Below are 19,955 nucleotides of genomic sequence, written 5' to 3'. Positions count from 1 at the left end.
GTAATGATAAAGGCGCCACGTAATGATAAAGAAGCTTGGTAATGATAAAGTAACTAGATAATGATAAAAGAACTAGTTAATGATAAAGGCGCTACGCAATGATTAAGGAGCTTGGTAATGATAAAGGAACTAGGTAACGATAAAGGAACTAGGTAAGAATAAAGGAACTAGGTAATGATAAAGGAACTAGGTAATGATAATGGAAGGTACAGTAGATAATGATAAAGGAGCTAGGTAATGATAAAGGAAGGTACAGTAGATATTGATAAAGGAGCTAGGTAATGATAAAGGAACTAGGTAATGATAAAGGAGCTAGGTAATGATAAAGGAGCTAGGTAATGATAAAGGAGCTAGGTAATGATAAAGGAGCTTTGTAATGATGAAGAAGCTAGGTAATGATAAAGGAGCTAGGTAAATGATAAAGGAGCTAGGTAATGATAAAGTAGCTAGGTAATGATAAAAGAGCTTTGTAATGATAAAGGAGCTAGGTAATGATAAAGAAGCTAGGTAATGATAAAGGAGCTGGGTAATCAAATCAAATTTTATTTGTAAGGAAAACGCTCATCCTGAGGCGGCGCTCCTAGTGTCCAGGGACTTTAATGTAGGGAAACTTAAATCAGTTTTACCTGATTTCTATCAGCAGTGCAACCAGAGGGAAAACAATTCTAGACCACCTTTACTCCACACACAGAGACGATTACACAGCTCTCCTCTTGCCCTCCATTTGGCAAATCTGACCATAACTTTATCATGATATAGGAACTAGGTAATGATTAAAAAACTAGGTAATGATCAAGGAACTAGGTCATGATAATGGAGTTAGGTAATGATAAAGCAGCTAGGTCATGATAAAGGAACTACGGTAGGTAATGATAATGGAAGGTACAGTAGATAATAATAAAGGAACTAGATAATGATAAAGGAGTTAGGTAATGATAAAGGAGCTAGGTCATGACAAGGGAGTTAGGCAATGATAAAGGAGCTAGGTAATGATAAAGGAACTACGGTAGGTAATGATAAAGGAACTACGGTAGGTAATGATAAAGGAGTTAGGTAATGATAAAGGAACTACGGTAGGTAATGATAAAGGAGCTAGGTAATGATAAAGGAACTACGGTAGGTAATGATAATGGAGCTAGGTAATGATAAAGGAACTACGGTAGGTAATGATAAAGGAGCTAGGTAATGATAATGAAAGGTACAGTAGATAATGATAAAGGAACTAGATAATAATAAAGGAGCTAGGTAATGATAATGGAAGGTACATATCAGTGGGTGGGTGTAGCTGGTGCATGGAAGTCAGGCGCAGGAGAGCAGAGATGAGTTGACAAAGCACTCTACTCAGGCAATTATTAAAACAGGACGCAACCGCGTCACAAAAACAAATGCCCAAAGAACAAGTGAGGCAGCACAATGTACACACAACCAAGTACAAAGTACCGGCTGCCACAAAGGATGGGTACAAAACAAAACCCGGCGTACACCAGCCGGAAGCGTACCAACCTGACAATAAACAATACCACACACAGACATGGGGGGAACAGAGGGTTAAATACATGACAAGTAATGAGGGAAGGTAAACCAGCTGTGTGGGATAACAAGACAAAACAAATGGAAAATGAATGGTGGATCGGCGATGACCGGTGACGACGACCGCTGAACGCCGCCCGAACAAGGAGAGGAACCGACTTCGACGGAAGTCGTGACAGTGTAGTACATAATGATAAAGGAACTAGATAATGATAAAGGAACTAGATAATGATAAAGGAGCTAGGTAATGATAAAGGAACTAGGAAATAATACAAGAACTATGTAATGATAAAGGAGCTAGGTAAAACAATTAAGTGAAGGAAGTAACACATATTTTGCCCGTAAGGGATGTAATAGAGTGAAAATGCAAATACAGTACTAAGTAAAAATGAACCGAGAACTCAATTGTCTCCTCTTTCATTTGGAGAAAAAGGGGGCTTGATTTTCCTTCTTGTCTGATGGAACAGAAAGACAAAATATGAGTGTCTAAAATTATTTTCCAAAAACTGAGAAAAAACATTCTTCAGAAGCTTCCATGACCATTCATATAAATTACAGATTACAGCACTGCCTTCTTCTCATTAAATCAGACTATAATCAGGCTACAGTATTCTGTTAGCATATCATATAGACCCCATATTTTTTAAGAGAAGGCCTCTCTTTTTAGGAGACTGTAGCCTACACACTCGAAGCTTGATGACCAGAACTAGAGGTCAAAAACAGAGGTCATAGTAGCACCCACCCCCCACATTTGTAGGTTTCTTGTTGAGACCAGGATGCTCACTGACCAAATCTTGAACTACTTGGAAAAACCAGAAACGAAGAGAAAGAGTCATAACTCCAACAAAACTTTTTGGCCCATCATTGAGGTTTGTGTGTGTGTGTGTGTGTGTTTGCGTGTGTTTGCGTGTGCATGCCTTTGTGGACTGTGTGTACATGCGCGTATGCCTGTGCTTGCTTGTGGTGTGTGTGCTTTAATTAAGAGCTTCGTAACAAAGAAAATGTGGGTAGTACTGTATGGTTTTGATGGGTCCATTTGGAAACAGAGAAGGAGCAGACCATGGCCCTTGAGTTGATCTGCCAGGTTGGTGGTTCTCATTTTTGATATCCTGTACTGGACAAGCTTCGCTCAGGTCATTTGCTGTGCAAATTTGCATTCAATTTGTCCTGAGTCATGGCTTTTCAACAATATTTTATAATGATATTCTTGATCTCCACCAGCTTCCCTTTATTTAGAAAACCCTTATTTAGACTAGAAACCCATACTTACACTGCTATGCACCACTGCACTATCCACTGACACACTATCTTGTTATATTTAATCAACAAGCAGATTCATCTTAAACCACATACTTATCATTTACTGTATTTGTCATTTTAGACATCTTTAGACATTCTGTCATTCCTATATAGGCTATTTAAAAGGATACTCATGGATACAATTTTTACGTCTCTGCATCCAGTATGAAGGAAGTTAGAGGTAGTTTCTCAAGCCAATGCTAACTAGCGTTAGCGCAATGACGAACTCTATGGTATCTACTAGCATGCTAGCAGTTACCATGGACTTACAGTCATTGCGCTAACGCTAGTTAGCAATTGCACTAATGCTAGTTAGCAACTTCCTTCAAACTGCCTGTGGAGACATACAAATGGTATCCATGGGTTCATCTGACTCTGGGGAAGTAGATAACGGCCTTCACTGCCAAAGGCATCCCTTTAATACTTTACTCTTGTTAATGCTGTTTTCTCTTAATAGCCTAACTTACTTAAACCCATCCCCCAATAGATGAATATCATTTTAAAATATTTCTAAAATATGTTCTCTGGTCCGTCTTGTACATGGAAACTTTTGTCCGGTTCCTTAAGTTGTTATAAACAACTTTTCATGTACATGTGCATGATCTTCAGACAGTCCATTCACTGTGACCAATCACATTTATGGTTTGTTTTGCTTTTCTGTTTGATTTGTGTTTTCCTAATATATTTTTTTCATTGTGGATTCTCACTACTTAGCGCTAGAGGGGTTGGAAAAGATGTACCCAATGGTCTTAAATGGCGTTGTGTATTCTTTTAAGAGGTTTGCAATGGATGGGATTCATACACATGGGGTCAATCAAAAGCAACAATGTACTGAAGGCTATGTATGACTGCATGTCGGCCTTTACACAACCATGGTATATGAGGTATGAGAAGACTCCATTGTAAAATCCATTTCCACAAGTTTTATGAAAGGCATATGTTTTTGTCAGGTGACTCAGTTTAGGCATGACCTTATCAGCATGCAAAATGTTAGTTAGTCAATGTAAACAAAAGTCATTGTGCCCGTGGATATTTTTTTTGCCACCCTTTGTTATTCTCCTCGCTATATTGTATGTGCTTGAGTTGTTGACTGTGGTCGGACAGCTCAAACGAATGTCATTTTTCTCCAAAATGGCTGCTCGCGTCTCAAATGTTATGTTGCTTTGTCACCTCTTGCTGTTTGCCCCAACAATGAATCGGATAACTTCAACCTTGAAGTGTTGATTGTTGGGATACGTGTTACCTACACCTTATGTTTAATCATAAATACATTTATTTTTGCAAAAGCTGAGGTTAACATTTGCAACTTTTTTTTCACAGTTGAACCACCTTCAGACTTGAGATTTAAGATTTTAAATGAGAACACAGTACAAATGACATGGAATGTCCCACTAACACGGATAGAGGGATTCAAGATACAAGTGGCCTCAGACACAGGTGGGTGGTCTGTTTTTCTGCAGGCCATCTCTCTCAACTTCACTACCTTTACTGCAACATTACCTGTGTAGCAAGCAATCACTGCCATTGACATGACAAAACACCTAGATTTCCTGTTTTCACCAATTCATTATGGGATCCACATATTAAACATTTCATGCACTGAACTCCTAAAATTGTTAAGGCATTAATTGCTTGATTTTGAGATTCAGAATTGTTAATTTCCCTAACCCTTAACTCTTAACTGTATTATTTCCATAGACGAACCAACAAAACATGTATCACTCCCTGCCACTGCCACTAAGACCTCCATCACAGATCTGACAACAGACAAGGACTATGAAGTAACAATCATTGCATACTCTGGGTCAGAGGAAAGTTTGCCCATCTCAGGAAAGCTCACAAGTGAGTCGTTTACTATCACATCTTATGTAGACTATACTGATGAATGAAGTGAGTCACTTACGGTCACAGACACTTGTTTAGTCTACTGGTGATTGATTCAGACTAGAGAGAGGAATGACACTGAATTACTGCATGGCCTTTATCACAGAGTCTGCATCCCAAATGACACCCTATTCCCGATGTAGTGCACTATTCTTTTTTTTTACCAGAGCCCTTTGGGACCTGGTCATAAGTAGTGCATTTTATATGGAATATGGTGCCTTTTGGGACACCCCCCCCGACGTCTTATTTCAGATCAAATTGTATTTGTCCCAATACCGTGAAGTGTTTACTTAAGAGCCCTTTCCCAACAATGCAGTTTAAAAGTAAGAACATTATCAAATAGATAAAAAGAAAAGAGTAACATAATAGTATAACAATAACGAGAATATATACAGCCTATATACTAGGAGTACCAGTACCATGATAGTGTACTGGGATACAAGGTAGTTGGGGTGATTGATTGACATGTCAGTAAGGGGTAAAAAGCAGAAACTCCAGGTAGATATTTAATGAACTGTTCAGGTTTTGGTCCCAGACGTGGCACTCTGCTGCCACTTGCCGTGCGTTCGCAGAGAGAACAGACCATGACTTGGTTGGCTGGAGTCTTTGACAAATTTTAGGGCCTTCTTCTGACACCGCCTGGTATAGAAGTCCTGCATGGCAGGGAGCTCGGCACCAGTGACGTACTGGGCCATACACGCTACCGTCTGTAGTGCCTTGCGGTCGGATGCCAAGCACTTGCCGTATCAAGCGGTGATGCAGCCAGTCAAGATGCTCTCAATGGTGCAATTGTATAACTTTTTGGGGGATTTAGTCTACTGGTGAATGATTCCAAATGTATAGAAAGAGGAAGGACAATCCATGGCCCTAACACAGAGGCAACCCCTCTCCCAAGTCTAACAGTGATTAAAGTATGATGTAATGGTAATATGAACTGCTTGGTGGGGAAGCCTCTTTGGCACCAGTCCTTAGTTCTGATGCTAGAGCCCTAAGCAGCCCAGTCCGGGTCTTTAGAGATTACAGAGAAAACTGCCGTAACTAATTGCATCAGTCCATTATAATTTGGAAGCTGGCTTCGCCTGCCTGGTTGTTGTGACCCCTAATGGATTTGATTTTATTAGAGACGACCTCATCAAATATATACCCCCCCCCCATGCTACTAGTTGACTCTTTCACATTAAGGTGTTGTGGGTAAGGTTAAATCTATTTATTCGTTGTTTTTTTTAACTCACATGGTTCTTTGTCTCATTGCTTTTATTTCAGTCCACTCAAGTGGCACAGCACTAGGAGGTCCCTGGAAACCAAAGGTCACAGACTCAGTCAGTAAGTCCATTGAGTCATTGTCCTTTTCTTTTTCTGACACTTCACAGTTAACAACATTTTCCAGTTTGATCATATGCTACAGTCTTTTTTAAATTTCTCTTATTGTGCCTGGTCTCCTTCCGTTGGTGTGTGGTCGACAGGACAGTAGAGGGAGTTTCCACATATTATTCTATTCAATGCCCCATTGTATAGCCAAATCAGTTCTTCTCGAAAATATAGATCATAACGTTGCTGCCTGTCATAGTCAGGCTGTCAATCATGCTAAGTGAAGGAGTTTGCACATGCTCAGTGTGGGTGTCAGTGGTGTGGAACTAACACCTGTGTCAGGGGGCAGGACCTGGAAGAGAACACAGCCAGGTTGAGAAAAGTGGAAACTGTTATGGATACAGCTCTTTACAAGAGCACTGTGGCCTCCCCCAGCATGCTTACTGCTGCTTGGGGAAAACCTCTCTCTCTGACGTTATTTCTATCCAGAAGGCATACCTGGAAAATAACCTCCAGGTAACCCCCTATTCACCCACTGTACCTTCACTGCACCTTTCGTAGTGTTCCCAAAGACTGTACCCGCTATGAGGGCTTACATCTCAAAGTATCACCCTAATAGTTTATATAACCATTTGAGCTGGATGGTGGCTGCTGGGCTTATATCAATCGGATTATTCTTGACTGCACTGTTGATGCCACTATCCCTAACCCGGTATCTGGTCTCGTGAGGATGGTGAATGACCACCGGCTCATCAAATAAAAGTCTGATGAAGAGCCTGATGAATACAGTGCTGATTTTGGTATTCTGTCAAAAGGGATGGCTATAACATCAACATTTTTACTGCATTCTTTCTTTGTCACCTTAGGGTCCTATCTGAGCATTTGCATTTGCCAATAAGATATATTAATTGATTTTCCATAGTTCCTGTCTAGTATATGAGTGTTAAGAGGGTAGTTTTCCTTGTTTTCTTCATACAATAATGTTAAAACGCCTGGACCAAAGTTTGCACCTGGAGGCTACTTTCATTGTTCACTGTATATATTTGCCTAGCAGCACTCTTCACATTGTTTTCTTTGGTCAATGATACAGCTATCGGAGACTTGTAAAGCTACGCAAACAGGACATGCTTCTCCTCAGCTCAAATAATTTGCCTCTCCCATTTTTTCCAGTCTATGCTACTTTTTTTTTCATTTTCCTTCTTCTCTCCTTCTCTCTACCACTCCTTCTCTCCCAGAGTGCTCATTCAGTGCCGTCACAGATTTGGTGTTCCTAGTTGATGGTTCATGGAGCGCTGGAAGAGACTTTAAATACATCCGTAACTTCATCTCCGCCATGGCGGGTGCCTTTGAGATTGGGGAGGACAAGACCAGGGTGGGCGTGGTCCAGTACAGCACTGATACCAAGACAGAGTTTAACCTCAACCAGCACGCGAAATGGGGCGAGCTCCTCAGAGCCATCAACACACTGCCTTACAAGGGTGGCAACACCATGACAGGTACTTACCCATCCCATGTACAGTACCTGGCTATACAATAGACAATCATAACATAATACCAACTGACAAAGCCATCGTTCGTCATTAACAACTCTCTGAGTTTGGTAGAGTGAATCAAATGAGCAATGTTATAACCAAAAGGGACGTCATGCCACTTTGTTACAGGTGAGGCCATGGACTATTTGCTGAAAAACACGTTTACTGAGGCAAACGGTGCCAGGAAAGGCTTTCCGAAGGTGGCCATGATTATCACAGATGGGAAGTCTCAAGACCCTGTGGAGAACATTGCCAAGAAACTTAAGAACATGGGGGTGGAGATCTTCACCTTGGGTATGTGACTACAGGCTACCTTTCTGTCATCTAACCCTGTTTATGTCTTACTGATACTGCTAATATATTCTATAGTCACGAGAGTAAATTGACGTATTCATATCACAAAGTAAAGGATCCTGAGAAACCTACAAGTTAGAATGGTATGAAATGTGTTTCACACATTTGGACCATGTTGTCATTCTTTCCAACTGAAGTTATGACATGGCCTGTTGAAAAATGTATATATTCCATAGTAGTGAATCCAGCTGGTTGTTCTTAAAAGTGGAAAAGAAGGAAAGACCTCTTGCTTCATTTCATATCTTTATAGATCACTTGTTTTATTCAGTATAATAAGAACCTGAGAAACTATGCCGCAATTAATTCCTACATTCGGAATAATTTTCATGTGCCGCCATTGATTTTAACAAGGAGTGTTTGGACTTTATTGGTTTTAACTATGAATGAGTAAACCTTCTGAAACTGTCGGGAGATCAGAATTACAATGGTGATATGGAACATTTTCCCCAGTTTTTTATAAGAGACCATATACATTTTACACCACTTTTTTGTTCTTTGTCCAATTTAGGGATCAAAGGAGCAGATGAGGACGAGCTAAAACAAATGGCTTCAACCCCCTACAGGACCCATGTCTATAATATTCTCAACTTTGACCTTATCAAAAATGTGCAGAAAGAGCTCATTACCCATGTGTGCTCGGGGGTGGACGATCAACTCAACTCACTCGTCAGCGGAGAGGAAGGTAAAAATGCAGTTTTACGACTCAAATGTTGGAAGTGGTTTTGGCGTGGATAAACTTTGAAGAAATTATTAGAGATGAAAGAATTAATGGGGGTGGATCAAAACTTTTCCAGCTAGGGAGAGGAACAAATTCCTGTCGTGATTTCTTTGTTGTGATTGTTCATTTACAGTTATTGAACCAGCATCAAACCTCAGAGTCATGGAGATGGCCTCCAAGTCTATGAGGGTGACATGGGACATTTCCTTTGGAGATGTCTCGGGTTACAAGCTCCAGCTGATCCCCATGATGGCCGGCAGCAAGCGCCACGAGCTGTACGTAGGCGCCAGCCAGACCTCAGTGATGGTTACGGGCCTGTCTCCAGACACAGAGTACCAGATCAGCCTGTTTGCCCTCAAGGGCCTGACCCCCAGTGAGCCCATCATAACCATGGAGAAGACTGAGCCGGTCAAAGTGTCCCTTGGTGAGTATACTCTACAACAATATCTTAAAGTCATACTGTATGTCAGTCATTGTTGTAGTTATTCAGTGTCTGATTTTGTCACGACATGACAGATGTTTTTTGTGTCCTCTTCTAGAATGTTCTCTTGGAGTAGACGTGCAAGCTGACGTTGTCATTCTGGTCGACGGCTCGTACAGTATCGGACTGTCCAACTTCGCTAAAGTCAGAGCTTTCCTGGAGGTGCTGGTGAACTCCTTTGACATTGGACAGGACAAGATTCAGATCAGCTTGGTTCAGTACAGCAGGGACGCTCACACTGAGTTCTACCTGAACACCCACCACGACATGAGCGCTGTGGTCAACGCCGTCCGGACGTTCCCCTACCGTGGCGGTTCCACCAACACCGGCCGGGCCATGACCTATGTCAGGGAGAAGATCTTCTTGACCAACCGAGGATCGCGACCAAACGTCCCCCGCGTCACTATCCTCATCACAGACGGGAAGTCGTCCGACTCCTTCAAGGACCCGGCCACCAAGCTTAAGAAAGCAGACGTGGAGATCTTTGCCGTGGGCGTGAAGGACGCCGTGAGGTCTGAACTGGAAGCCATTGCTACCGAGCCTGTGGAGACCCATGTGTACACCGTGGAGGACTTTGACGCCTTCCAGAGGATCTCCAAAGAGCTCACCCAGGCTATCTGCCTGAGGATTGAGCAGGAGCTCCTCAACATCAGGAAGAAAAGTGAGTAGGACCCTCTCTATATCTGCATGGTGTAGTTATTTGTGTTAGTCAGTAAACCCAGGCCAACTGTACTCAAGTGAAGATAATGGTTACAAATAATAGTAATTAGGGGGGTGCTTACATTTGTTGTATTCCACACATGTACATGTGTGAATTGGACATTCGTTTTTGGCATATCCCGCTCCCCCTGAGACCCCCCTCGGAGAGTGGGGTCAAAGCCAGCGATCAGCCATTATTAACAGCGATCCTGGACCAGTTAGGATTAAGTGCCTTGCTCAAGTGCACATCGACATACTTTTCACCTAGTTGGCTCTGGGATTTGAACCAGCGACCTTTCGGTTACTGGCCCAACTCACCAAACTGCTAGGCTACAGTAAGTAAAGGAATTTCTGAGCTAAATAGAATGTCTTGCAAACAAGAAATATGGGGGACATTTGTGTATGCCTTATATTCTCAATGGAGATAATGGCCCAGCACCCAGTATTTCCAAAGTCTAAGATGTTAATGGTAGTGCCTTAGATACAGTATGGTTGCAATACAAAAATAAATGCTAGCATTCTTTGAATTACATAGTAAAAGTAAATCCTGGGCACTTCAATTAATATGATATGTTACTTTTCGTATGGTATGTATTAATTTGTGGAAGGCCATCATCCATGTGACAAATTACAATTCGTATGATAAGTTATGAATTTTCAAAACGTATGATATGTTACGAATTCCATTTTTTGCTAGGCTAGGGGTTAGGGTAAAGGGTTAAGGGTAGTGTTAAGGTTAGGTTAGCTAGCATGCTAAGGAGTTGCAAAGTAGCTCAAATGCGGAAGTTGTTTGTGATGAGATTCGAACAGTGTGTAAAGTGTGAAGCTAACATCTGGCACAGACAGTATCATTCAGCGCCATATGGCAGCAAGCAAGGAGCACAGATTTCCGATGTATAACTTACATCCGAAACATTAGTCGCTTTTTACGTTTTTGATTTCTTGATTTTGAGCAAATAACCATGTTTTGAAATACTATACATGAGTAATTTGATGAATTGGATGAATTGTGGCAAAAATTGTTCACCTCTTTAAATCATTTTTTAAAATACTTTATTAATCAATGTAGTTTTGATCAACTGCTTCTATTTGGACAATTCGGAGAGAATAACTCTTGAAAATGACTCCACTCTACCTTGGTCTTGTTGGTCCATGACCTGAGAAGTAGAAGAGAAAATCCTAAGATTGTATACAACATATGCTTGCAATTACATCTGTCACAATACTCTTTTCCAAAGTTATCATCTTCTGTTTAGCAATGTGTTACACACATGTAAAAACTCTTGCCCTCTCAGGGCAGTAAGATGACTTGCATGTGGAAATATAATACCAAATATTAGTCGCTCTGTATTACCCATGATATATTCCTTATCTATTATGACAACATAAATAACTGTACACATAGAAAACAATACACTAATGGAATAGAGATGTTTGAGTGTTATTGAGTGCAGTGCACTACTTTTGACCAGAGCCCTATGGGAGGCTGGGAATAAGGTGCCTTTTGGGACGCATCCTGAGTGTTGTGACCTAACGTGTAGTCATCTACCATCTCCTCCAGGCTTACTCCCACCGAGGTTGTTAACTTTCTCTGAGGTTGCCGCCAGGAGCTTCAGAGCCACTTGGGAGACCGATGCCCTCAATGTCCTGTCCTACCTGATCCAGTTCAGACCTGCTGCTGACGTCAACGGGGACTTTGTGTCCATGTCCTTGCCTGGGGACATGCTCACCACTCTGCTGCCTCACCTCACGCCCCTCACCCACTACGAGGTCAATGTCTTTGCCCAGTACACCGAAGGAGACAGCTTCCCTCTGAATGGATTCGAGACCACACTAGATGGTCAGCACCGTCAGACCAACAGATAAAGAATTTGATGCCAATGCCTTAACTTCTGTTCTACTATATTTGTATAACCTCTAAATCCCTTATGACCTCTAATCCCACCGTCTTTGTTGCAGAACAAGGACCAGTGCGTAACCTGAGGGTTTCAGAGGAAACGACAGACAGTTTCCGGGTGTCGTGGGCGGCAGCACCAGGGGCGGTGGTACGGTACCGTCTAACCTACGTACCAGTCAGGGGTGACAGCACAAGACTAGAGACAGCCACCGTCGGCGATGAGACCACCATCGTGCTGCCAGAGCTCTTCCCCTTGACAACGTACCGCGTGATGGTGGCTGCAGAGTACCAGTCGGGTGCTGGTGCTGAGATGAAGATCGATGGCACCACCAAAGAAGGTGACTAAATCTCTGCTTATGTAACAGGCATCTCTGCGCTTGCTTAATAGTATAGCTTTTACATCGCAGTCCCTCACTGTGCTCAGACTAGGGCTCCTCTGCCTTGCAACGTCTTAGCCAATTATGTTATAGAAAAGCTATTTGAGACCTTTCATGCTGGGGACTGAGGCTAGGAATCCTACTCCCTTATACCATCCCTCCAGGGGTGTGAACGGAACATGCCTTTTGTTTCCGACAAAGTGTTCATTTTTTTCAACTTCGTGTTCTACTGAGCTAATTTTCCACCCAAAATGACTGTGTCATTAGATTTTTGGGGGAAAGGCATCACAAAGGGGTTGCAATCTAAGGGGGGATTTTTTTCGATGCATACCGGAGGTGTGTTTGTGTGTGTGTCCAGTCATGCTGTAGTTTACAGCGTCGGAGCCAAAGGAGCATGGGGAAATAAACAGAAATGTACTCTTATTCACCACGGCAGCCACATTCTTCTCAGTGATTATCAGCTCTCAGAACAGTTAGTGCCCACGGATGTTCCAGCTCCTTTAAATAAGGCAGCTGTTTACTTCCAGAGCCTTTGAAAGGGTAGAAAGTATCCCAGCCTGTGCCTCTTTGGCATTCACCACCCAGCTGTTTCAGAGATGGATTTGTGTTTTTACCTCAATCTTCTTCACAATGTTGCCCTTATTGTGCTATCCACTGCGTGCCTTTCCAAAAATCTAAAGGTTTCTGTAATTATATGACTTAAGATTTGCATTAATGAAGACTTGTGGTCTTTACAATCTGTCTTGTCTAACAACAGACTATAATCAGGCTATACTGGACACCTCAGCTAATTTGTCATATGCCATAGCCTACACACAACAACTTCAACTTTGATTGGCTCCTCCATTGACAGTGTGGCTTTTCCCGCCTCTTCTCTCCCAGCGCTGGGATCTCCTCGTGACCTACAGGTCTTTGACCAGACCGTGTCCACCATGAGGCTTTCGTGGGCGGCGGCACCGGGCCGCGTCCTCCAGTACCGTATCATTTTCCGTCCGTCGGCGGGTGGCGAGAAGAAGGAGGTATCGGTGAAGGGAGGGAACACCAATACCCTTCTGAAGGACCTGCTGCCTGGCACGGAGTACGATCTGGCGGTCAGCGCACGCTACTCCTCTGGCCTAGGAGACCCTCTGGAGGGGAAAGGAACCACACTGGAAGGTAAAGCAGAGAGTTGTTTCATTGGAGTGCAGCTTGAGTGGTGTTTGTGAGACAAGGGCGGATCCCGAAAAACAGTTATTCTCACAAAAACGTATGTAAAGTCTGAACGGTTTGAACTACAAGCTATTATGACCCCACTATGATGAGTTGTGACTTTCACGAACACGCTCTGCTTTGCTATATAATGTTCACAAGCCACACAAATATCATGAGAAGGTAAGGGGTTCGTCTACATAGAAGATCATAGGAAATCTGAGGACATAATGTCTATGATACTGTAATAAGCTCACATACACTACTGGTCAAAAGTTTTAGAACACCTAGTCATTCAAGGGTTTTTCTTTATTTTGACTGTTTTCTACATTGTAGAATAATAGTGAAGACATCAAAACTATGAAATAGCACATATGGCTGATGCCACATAGTTGTTACTGACTAGCTGGATATTCATTTCCAACTGAGATTTGTTTCCCTCTACTTTTAGTATTCGTATAAATTTGTATCACGTTTTTGCTTGGCAGACCTTATTGTTCATTGACATTTGTCAATAAAACTCATGAATGCAACTGTTTATGCCAAATGTTGTGTTCTACTTGTAGCCCTGGTTGTCCTGAAAATAACATGGTATACAACTTCAATGTGAGGCTAAATCTAAGGGCAGAGCAAGCAGATGAATGAAGTAGCGGATTTCAGCTTTTTCACTGTGCGAATCCCTGGGACCAATTGGGATAGATAGATAGATAGATAGATAGATAGATAGATAGATAGATAGATAGATAGATAGATAGATAGATAGATAGAGAGAGAGAGAGAGAGAGAGAGAGAGAGAGAGAGAGAGAGGAGGTGAGAGAGAGAGAGTCAGCCAGCGTCAGTGAGTCAGCCATCTGGTTTTCCTATAGCTGTTTTAGTCAGCTCATCTCCATCCCTCTGGAGGCTGGAGATCATGTTGTGTGCTTGTGTTTTGGCTGGCGGTGTCAAGCTGGTTGCCCCGGATCGCTGCCACAATAACACAGCTACTGTATCACACCCAGTGGTGCTCACCTAGTTCTTTACCTGCCACTGTGGCCCATTTTCAATGGAATGGACTTTGAAGTAGCATCAGAGCTGACAGAACCACTAGGCGATATTAGACTGTTTTGGCAACAGTCACACATGCAATGCATTAGGAAGGAGCAAAAGAGGAGTCTTAATCTGAGAACATCTCATCCCTTTTGCCTTTTCCACTAAATCCTTCCCTTTTATATTCATGAAAAAAAATGCCAAGAGCTTGACGTTAGCCAGCCTTCCGTCTCCAGGCTTTGCACAATGGTGCATATTTGACTGGACCTTGACTTGGTGTGACTGGGAATGGGCCATGGTCCTTGAACGTGTCTGAGCCTGTCATGGATGTCGGGGCGACTTGGGGAGGCCCCGGGCCCCCTGCTGGCAGACTTTCTTCTCTCCTGAGCGACTTGGAGGAGTCGCAGAGTCTCTGAGTTAGTTAGTTTTCTGACACAGCATCTGGGACTCTCTGCTTTCGCTCACGCCGCCAAGCCGACACACACTGATCACTTTGTGCTGGGCTCCACTGGAAGGCTAGGGACTCAACCACTGGGAAGAACCTATGGTATGTTTCAATTCCCAACTGAAAACAGTGGAATTACTGGATTTGGTGTGTTGCAATTTCTCCCACTGTAACAATGTTGTGTGAATTCCTAAAACAAAACTGAACTGTAGTGGTATATTGTAGAAGGCACGTACTTTAATGATGAATATGTACAGTATCTAGCTGCAAGTCCTTATAAACAGAGCAAAATCCAATAATTTTGGCCCCAGTGAGGTAGTAGGGATTTGGAGTAAATTTGACCAGGGGAGTCCATTTTGTGATTATTTGTCAGGCCCTATGCCTGGACACACTTAAGGGGTAGTGGACCCTCGCCCTGCTCCGGTCTGCATCCCAAATGGCACCCTTGTGCACTGTATAGGAAGTAGGGTGCCATTTTGGCCGTACCCTAGGCCTGCCTATGGGGGTAGCCGTTTCTGTGGAGCGCCCAGTTTGGCCCGCAACACACTCCAGCACAGCTCCAGTCCCTATTGGGGGAAAAGGATGACTTCTGACTTGGAGTTCACATTCCTTTTCATTCCTTTTTAAATCGACGGAGCACACTGTACGTTTTCCCCCTGCTAATTTAATATTTCGATGTGGGAGGAGGAGGACAGAATAATTGTAAGAAAACAAATGAAAAAGGGAAAGTGGTGAGATAATGAATGCTAAAGACAAAGGAGGCGTATGGAAAGTGTTACCTGGGAAAATACTTCAAAGCTGTGCAAACGCTGGCCGCCTCCATACTGAGCACTCACCATCCACTTTCATCAGGGAGTGGTGATGACGAGGAGCCCAGACTGCCGGGAATCAAAAAGAACCAAAGCGAGGCATGGACATTGAATCAACAACGAGCATAAAGGAGGTTGAAGGCCTAGTCAAGAGGTGGTTTACTCTTACTGGGACTCGGGCTCTGTAGCTATAGAGTTGTCTTCCTTTAGGATAGATAGCACCTTAGAATCCCCCTCGCAGTGAGCAGAACGTTTTCTCCCTCCCCTATCTGGCATTTGTCAGAGTTTATAAAGGATTCCAGTTGCTGTTGACTGATCCTCAGGGATGCCGTGAAGACAAACATGTAGTGGGCAGACTGCACTTCAGGACCTGCACTCTCCCTTCTATTGGACCAGGGTCTAAAGAATATGAAAGCAAGGTTCAAACCTCAAACATTAAAGCTCCAGCTTGTTTTGACTGTGGTACTGAACTTTTAGACTCTTTTGGCTTAATATCAGTGCTGGATACAAATGCACAGCAGATTTCTCCGCTGGATAGAGTTTTGTCTTGAGTCTTGAGGAGATTGCAACGTGCTTGATATGTCAAGGCTATTTAGAATGACAAAGGCCTGAACAAAATCAATGCCGCCTGGTGTTGGAAGGCTACAGTGAGCGCAGATGAAATAGAACATAGAAACATAGTGTATATATCCTGTTACGTTTCAACAATTGACTCATTTGATTGGCTTAACATTGTTATTCAATGTTATGCAGGCAGCCGTAAAATCACATGGTTGTTTATTCAGAAAATATTCCAAGCCAAAATAGTGGATCGTTGTTTTTGAGAGAAATGGTAAGTGTAGTGTTTAAAAGAAAGCGAGTTGAATTTACTGTGGTTTTGTTCAGTTTTGCCTTATAATAGGGTTGAGTGGGTTTCAGGCCGGGCCGCCGAGCGCCAGATTCCCTGCGAGAGCCGCCTGTGGCTTGATATTTAGAAAACCTCCAGACTCCCTCCCAGACATTGAAAGTGAGAGCCAATGGCAGTGGCTGCTGCTGTGCCTCTGTGGTGGAGACGGAGAGCCTGCCCATGTGGACTGAGGCAGTACATGTCCAGCAAAATGAAGGGAATTAGATTTTTAGCCGGGACTGGAATGGGTTGCTTCAGATGATATTATGTTTGATAGATTATTTTTGGCGTGGCAGTTGGAAAGACTTTTCCTGAAATCAGACGCAGCTTACTTGTTGATCTATAAAATTAAACACATGCTTAAAGTTAACATCTCTCCCTGTACAATTCTTTGTCAGGGAAAAAAAAAAAAAAAAAAATTTCCCCCTGAGGTATAACAGTACTTCCATATGTTTGTTTTTCAATATGAAAGAGGACACATGTTGATCCGGTGCCCCACCGGACGTTTGCGTTTATCGGTTAGCTTGTTTGGCTTCAGTGGTAAGATGAGAAAACGACAAAAGGTAATGGTTTAAGTCAGAATCTGCTCGATGTGCTCGTGGTGGCATGCTTAGATTGGTCACGTGTCTTACCAGTAAATATCCACCAGTAGTCCTGCTCTGGGCTATCCTGCAACGATTAAGAGAGTCTGTCTCGGATCCACCACACTATGAACCGAACACAGGTTTTGATGATTCATGAAAATGTAATCTTGTATCTGGAGAGTAATACTGGCTGTGGTCCACTATAATCGGCTGACTGTGCAGTGCACTATCCATTACAATCCCAATATGTCCATTGGCAGAAAGTGAAGTGTTGTATGTCTAATGGCTACTCTCTGTTAAATTGTAGTTACATTGTTTAGTTAGATCACTCGACCAGACATGTTTCATTATTATCAAAAACAGACAGAGTTTGTACTACTATGCAATGTTTTACCTCTATTCAACTCATGACCGATGTGGTGAGTTTGTTTTGCATCGCTCAGTTCCCAGGGTCGGTGAGCTATCGCCCTTAGGAGCAAACTCCGCCCGGCAGTGGCACAGAGTGATGCAAAACGAATGCGCCCAATGTAACATATACATTGGCGATGCAGATTGTCACCGCCATTCACAAACCCCAGTCATGTCTTCAGTCCCTATAAACTGCTGGCTCTGTGCAGCATAAGCTTCATGTGTCTTTTTGCAGTAACATGAGCCATGTGCACATGAAATTAGTTTTGGTCTTGTTTAATGAAACAAATCTATATGTGAAGGCAAACAGGCTTCCCTTGTCTGCTTTATCAGTTAGGAACAGTGGTGAGAACCCACATCATGACCACGCTCTCGCATAGACCGATAGCTCCTGTCAGTGTCCTCCCTCCCTCCATCACTCTCTCCATCCATCCAGTATATGAAGCAGATGTGCCCTGTTGACCTTTAGTTTATTGGGAGTCTCCTATAAGTCAGCCCATATGTCACAGGTCCAGTCGGAGTGCGAGGCATGTTTGTCATCCGAGGTAGATATGTGGTATCTCTGCTGCTCTTTTGCCTTTTATAGGTGTGACTAGATGTTTAACTATGCTGTCCTCTGGACACGGGTTTCAATGCTTTGCATTTTGAGTAGTGCCATTGGCCAGATGCAGTCAGTCAAAATGGATGCTTAGATACAGCTGGGCTGTGGGGATTTGTCAAAGGCACTGCATTTCTATGTTGTTTGCAAAAGTGCATATTGTTTACGGTTCTAAGCACCCTTTTTACTTGTTTATGCAAGATGATTTAGAGTTGAGCATTTTCTCTTCCTTTACTGAGAAGTGCATACGGGCCTATCCGGATAGTGTGATGGAACGTTCATTGACTCTCTTTAACCAACCATTGCATCCCGTATCCTCTCCCAAATCCTCACCCAGAAATCTGATCTTTTTTTCCCTTTTGTGTTTGTTTCAGAACTGGGCTCCCCCAGGGACCTGGTCACCAGCGATGTAACGGACACCAGCTTTGCTGCGTCTTGGACGGCTGCCCCTGGAAACGTGAAGATGTACAGGATCCGCTGGAAGTCGTTGTACAGTGACGAGTCAGGGGAGAAGACGGTCCCTGGAGATGTCACCAACACTGTCCTGGATGGTCTGACACCTGAGACCTTCTACCAGGTGTCTGTCGTGGCATCCTACGGCAGAGGAGACGGGGACCCACTGACCGGACAGGAGACCACCGATGGTACGACTTATTACACATCATCCTCAGCATCCCAAACTGCAACCTATTCCCCATATAGTGGAACACTTTTGACCAAGGCCCATATGGTCCTGGTCCAAAGTAGTGCACTAAGTAAGGAATAGGGTGTCATTTGGGACACAATCAAAGTCTCATCACTGCTAGGGATTACCAAAGTAATGAGTCACTGAAGTGGTGCTAGTTGTGGCGGTTTGGATGTATCCATGAAGCATTTTGTAGACCTGTCGAACGGTTTGAAACTCTCCTTGGGCCATCACATATATTTTCATACAATAGCACTATGCCAGTGCCAAGATTGAGATTTTTTTTTAAACAAACTCTTTTGTCTTGGTGTCGGGTATTTTGGAAATGGATCATTTCTAAGACTCCCTTTTAAGCTGTGGTTTGCAGTGGAAAGCCGAGGTGGTGACAGTTATTATGCATTATGTGTTCTAGAATCTAAGATAACCTCACTTTTGTGGAGGGGATATAATTCTTTTTCCTGTATACTGCTGTTAGGGTGCGTGGGAGCAGTATTTAGACACACTATCAAATCCACCACACATCCCTCTATCCTACAAATGGGAAATCACATGGATGGAAATGTCCTCAAACACTTGAGGAACCAGTGAGATGGTTTGATTAGACATTTGTAGATATGGAAAGTAATTTAGTTTATTGACTCTGGCAGGCCAAGTCAAGCATATTTTGAACAGTAAATAACCTTGAGACACTCTCAGGGGACCTCACCTTTCATATCCGTGCTTACCTCATTACGTTCGCACAGCGGAACCAATGGATCTCCGGGAACAGGGTTTACAGGTTCATTCAGGTCAATCAACACATTGAGAAGTTGGAGGTCATGTTTTTTTCCGCCAATAACAATCCTGCTAGTGAACGAATGAAGACTAGTGCTCTGACTTTTTGTCCTGGGATAATTAACTGTTTGGAAGGATTGCCTTTGGTTTGACTATTCTTGCGTGCCAAAATGGTGGAACAAATGCACCTTATTACATGGTCTATGGAGCTTAGCTTCATTCACAATAGGGGAAAGGCAAAGTTAAACGTCCAATGCAGCTGTTTTTTAAAATCAAAATATAAATTCATTTCTTGGTAACACTTAAGTACTTTACTGTGGTTGTTTTCAGTTAAAATGGCAAAAAAATAAACAAAAATAGCTTCTTAGCGAAGAGCAATTTCTCAAGACAGAATTTTGCTCGGACTGTCTGGTCGCGGTCTGAGTGAAGGGTCCTAATTGGATTAGCCTAATGGGAGGGATATGTTACCTGAA

The 19,955-nt window shown here is 42.9% G+C and overlaps 1 protein-coding gene across 12 annotated transcripts in view; it reads left to right on the top strand.

Moving 5' to 3' along the window:
- The window catches only part of LOC123994897 (collagen alpha-1(XII) chain-like), a 91,703-nt gene that overhangs the window by 4,586 nt on the left and 67,162 nt on the right, over positions 1-19,955 (top strand). For 11 of the 12 annotated variants that reach the window (XM_046297974.1, XM_046297973.1, XM_046297977.1 and 8 more), the window contains exons 3-14: positions 4,150-4,266; positions 4,528-4,671; positions 5,977-6,036; positions 7,257-7,517; positions 7,683-7,847; positions 8,416-8,589; positions 8,759-9,049; positions 9,165-9,767; positions 11,367-11,645; positions 11,765-12,040; positions 12,962-13,234; positions 18,398-18,667. The exons of the other annotated variant lie outside the window; for it this stretch is intronic. In XM_046297974.1, the coding sequence (XP_046153930.1) occupies positions 4,150-4,266; positions 4,528-4,671; positions 5,977-6,036; positions 7,257-7,517; positions 7,683-7,847; positions 8,416-8,589; positions 8,759-9,049; positions 9,165-9,767; positions 11,367-11,645; positions 11,765-12,040; positions 12,962-13,234; positions 18,398-18,667 (2,913 nt within the window). The remainder of the gene's footprint in view (positions 1-4,149; positions 4,267-4,527; positions 4,672-5,976; positions 6,037-7,256; positions 7,518-7,682; positions 7,848-8,415; positions 8,590-8,758; positions 9,050-9,164; positions 9,768-11,366; positions 11,646-11,764; positions 12,041-12,961; positions 13,235-18,397; positions 18,668-19,955) is intronic. 12 annotated transcript variants of the gene reach the window in all.

The sequence above is a fragment of the Oncorhynchus gorbuscha genome, linkage group LG14 (assembly GCF_021184085.1).
Source record: "Oncorhynchus gorbuscha isolate QuinsamMale2020 ecotype Even-year linkage group LG14, OgorEven_v1.0, whole genome shotgun sequence".
Classification (NCBI taxonomy): Eukaryota; Metazoa; Chordata; class Actinopteri; order Salmoniformes; family Salmonidae; genus Oncorhynchus; species Oncorhynchus gorbuscha.
The sequence above is the reverse complement of the archived record's forward strand: the minus strand, read 5'-3'. Positions and strand labels throughout refer to the sequence as shown.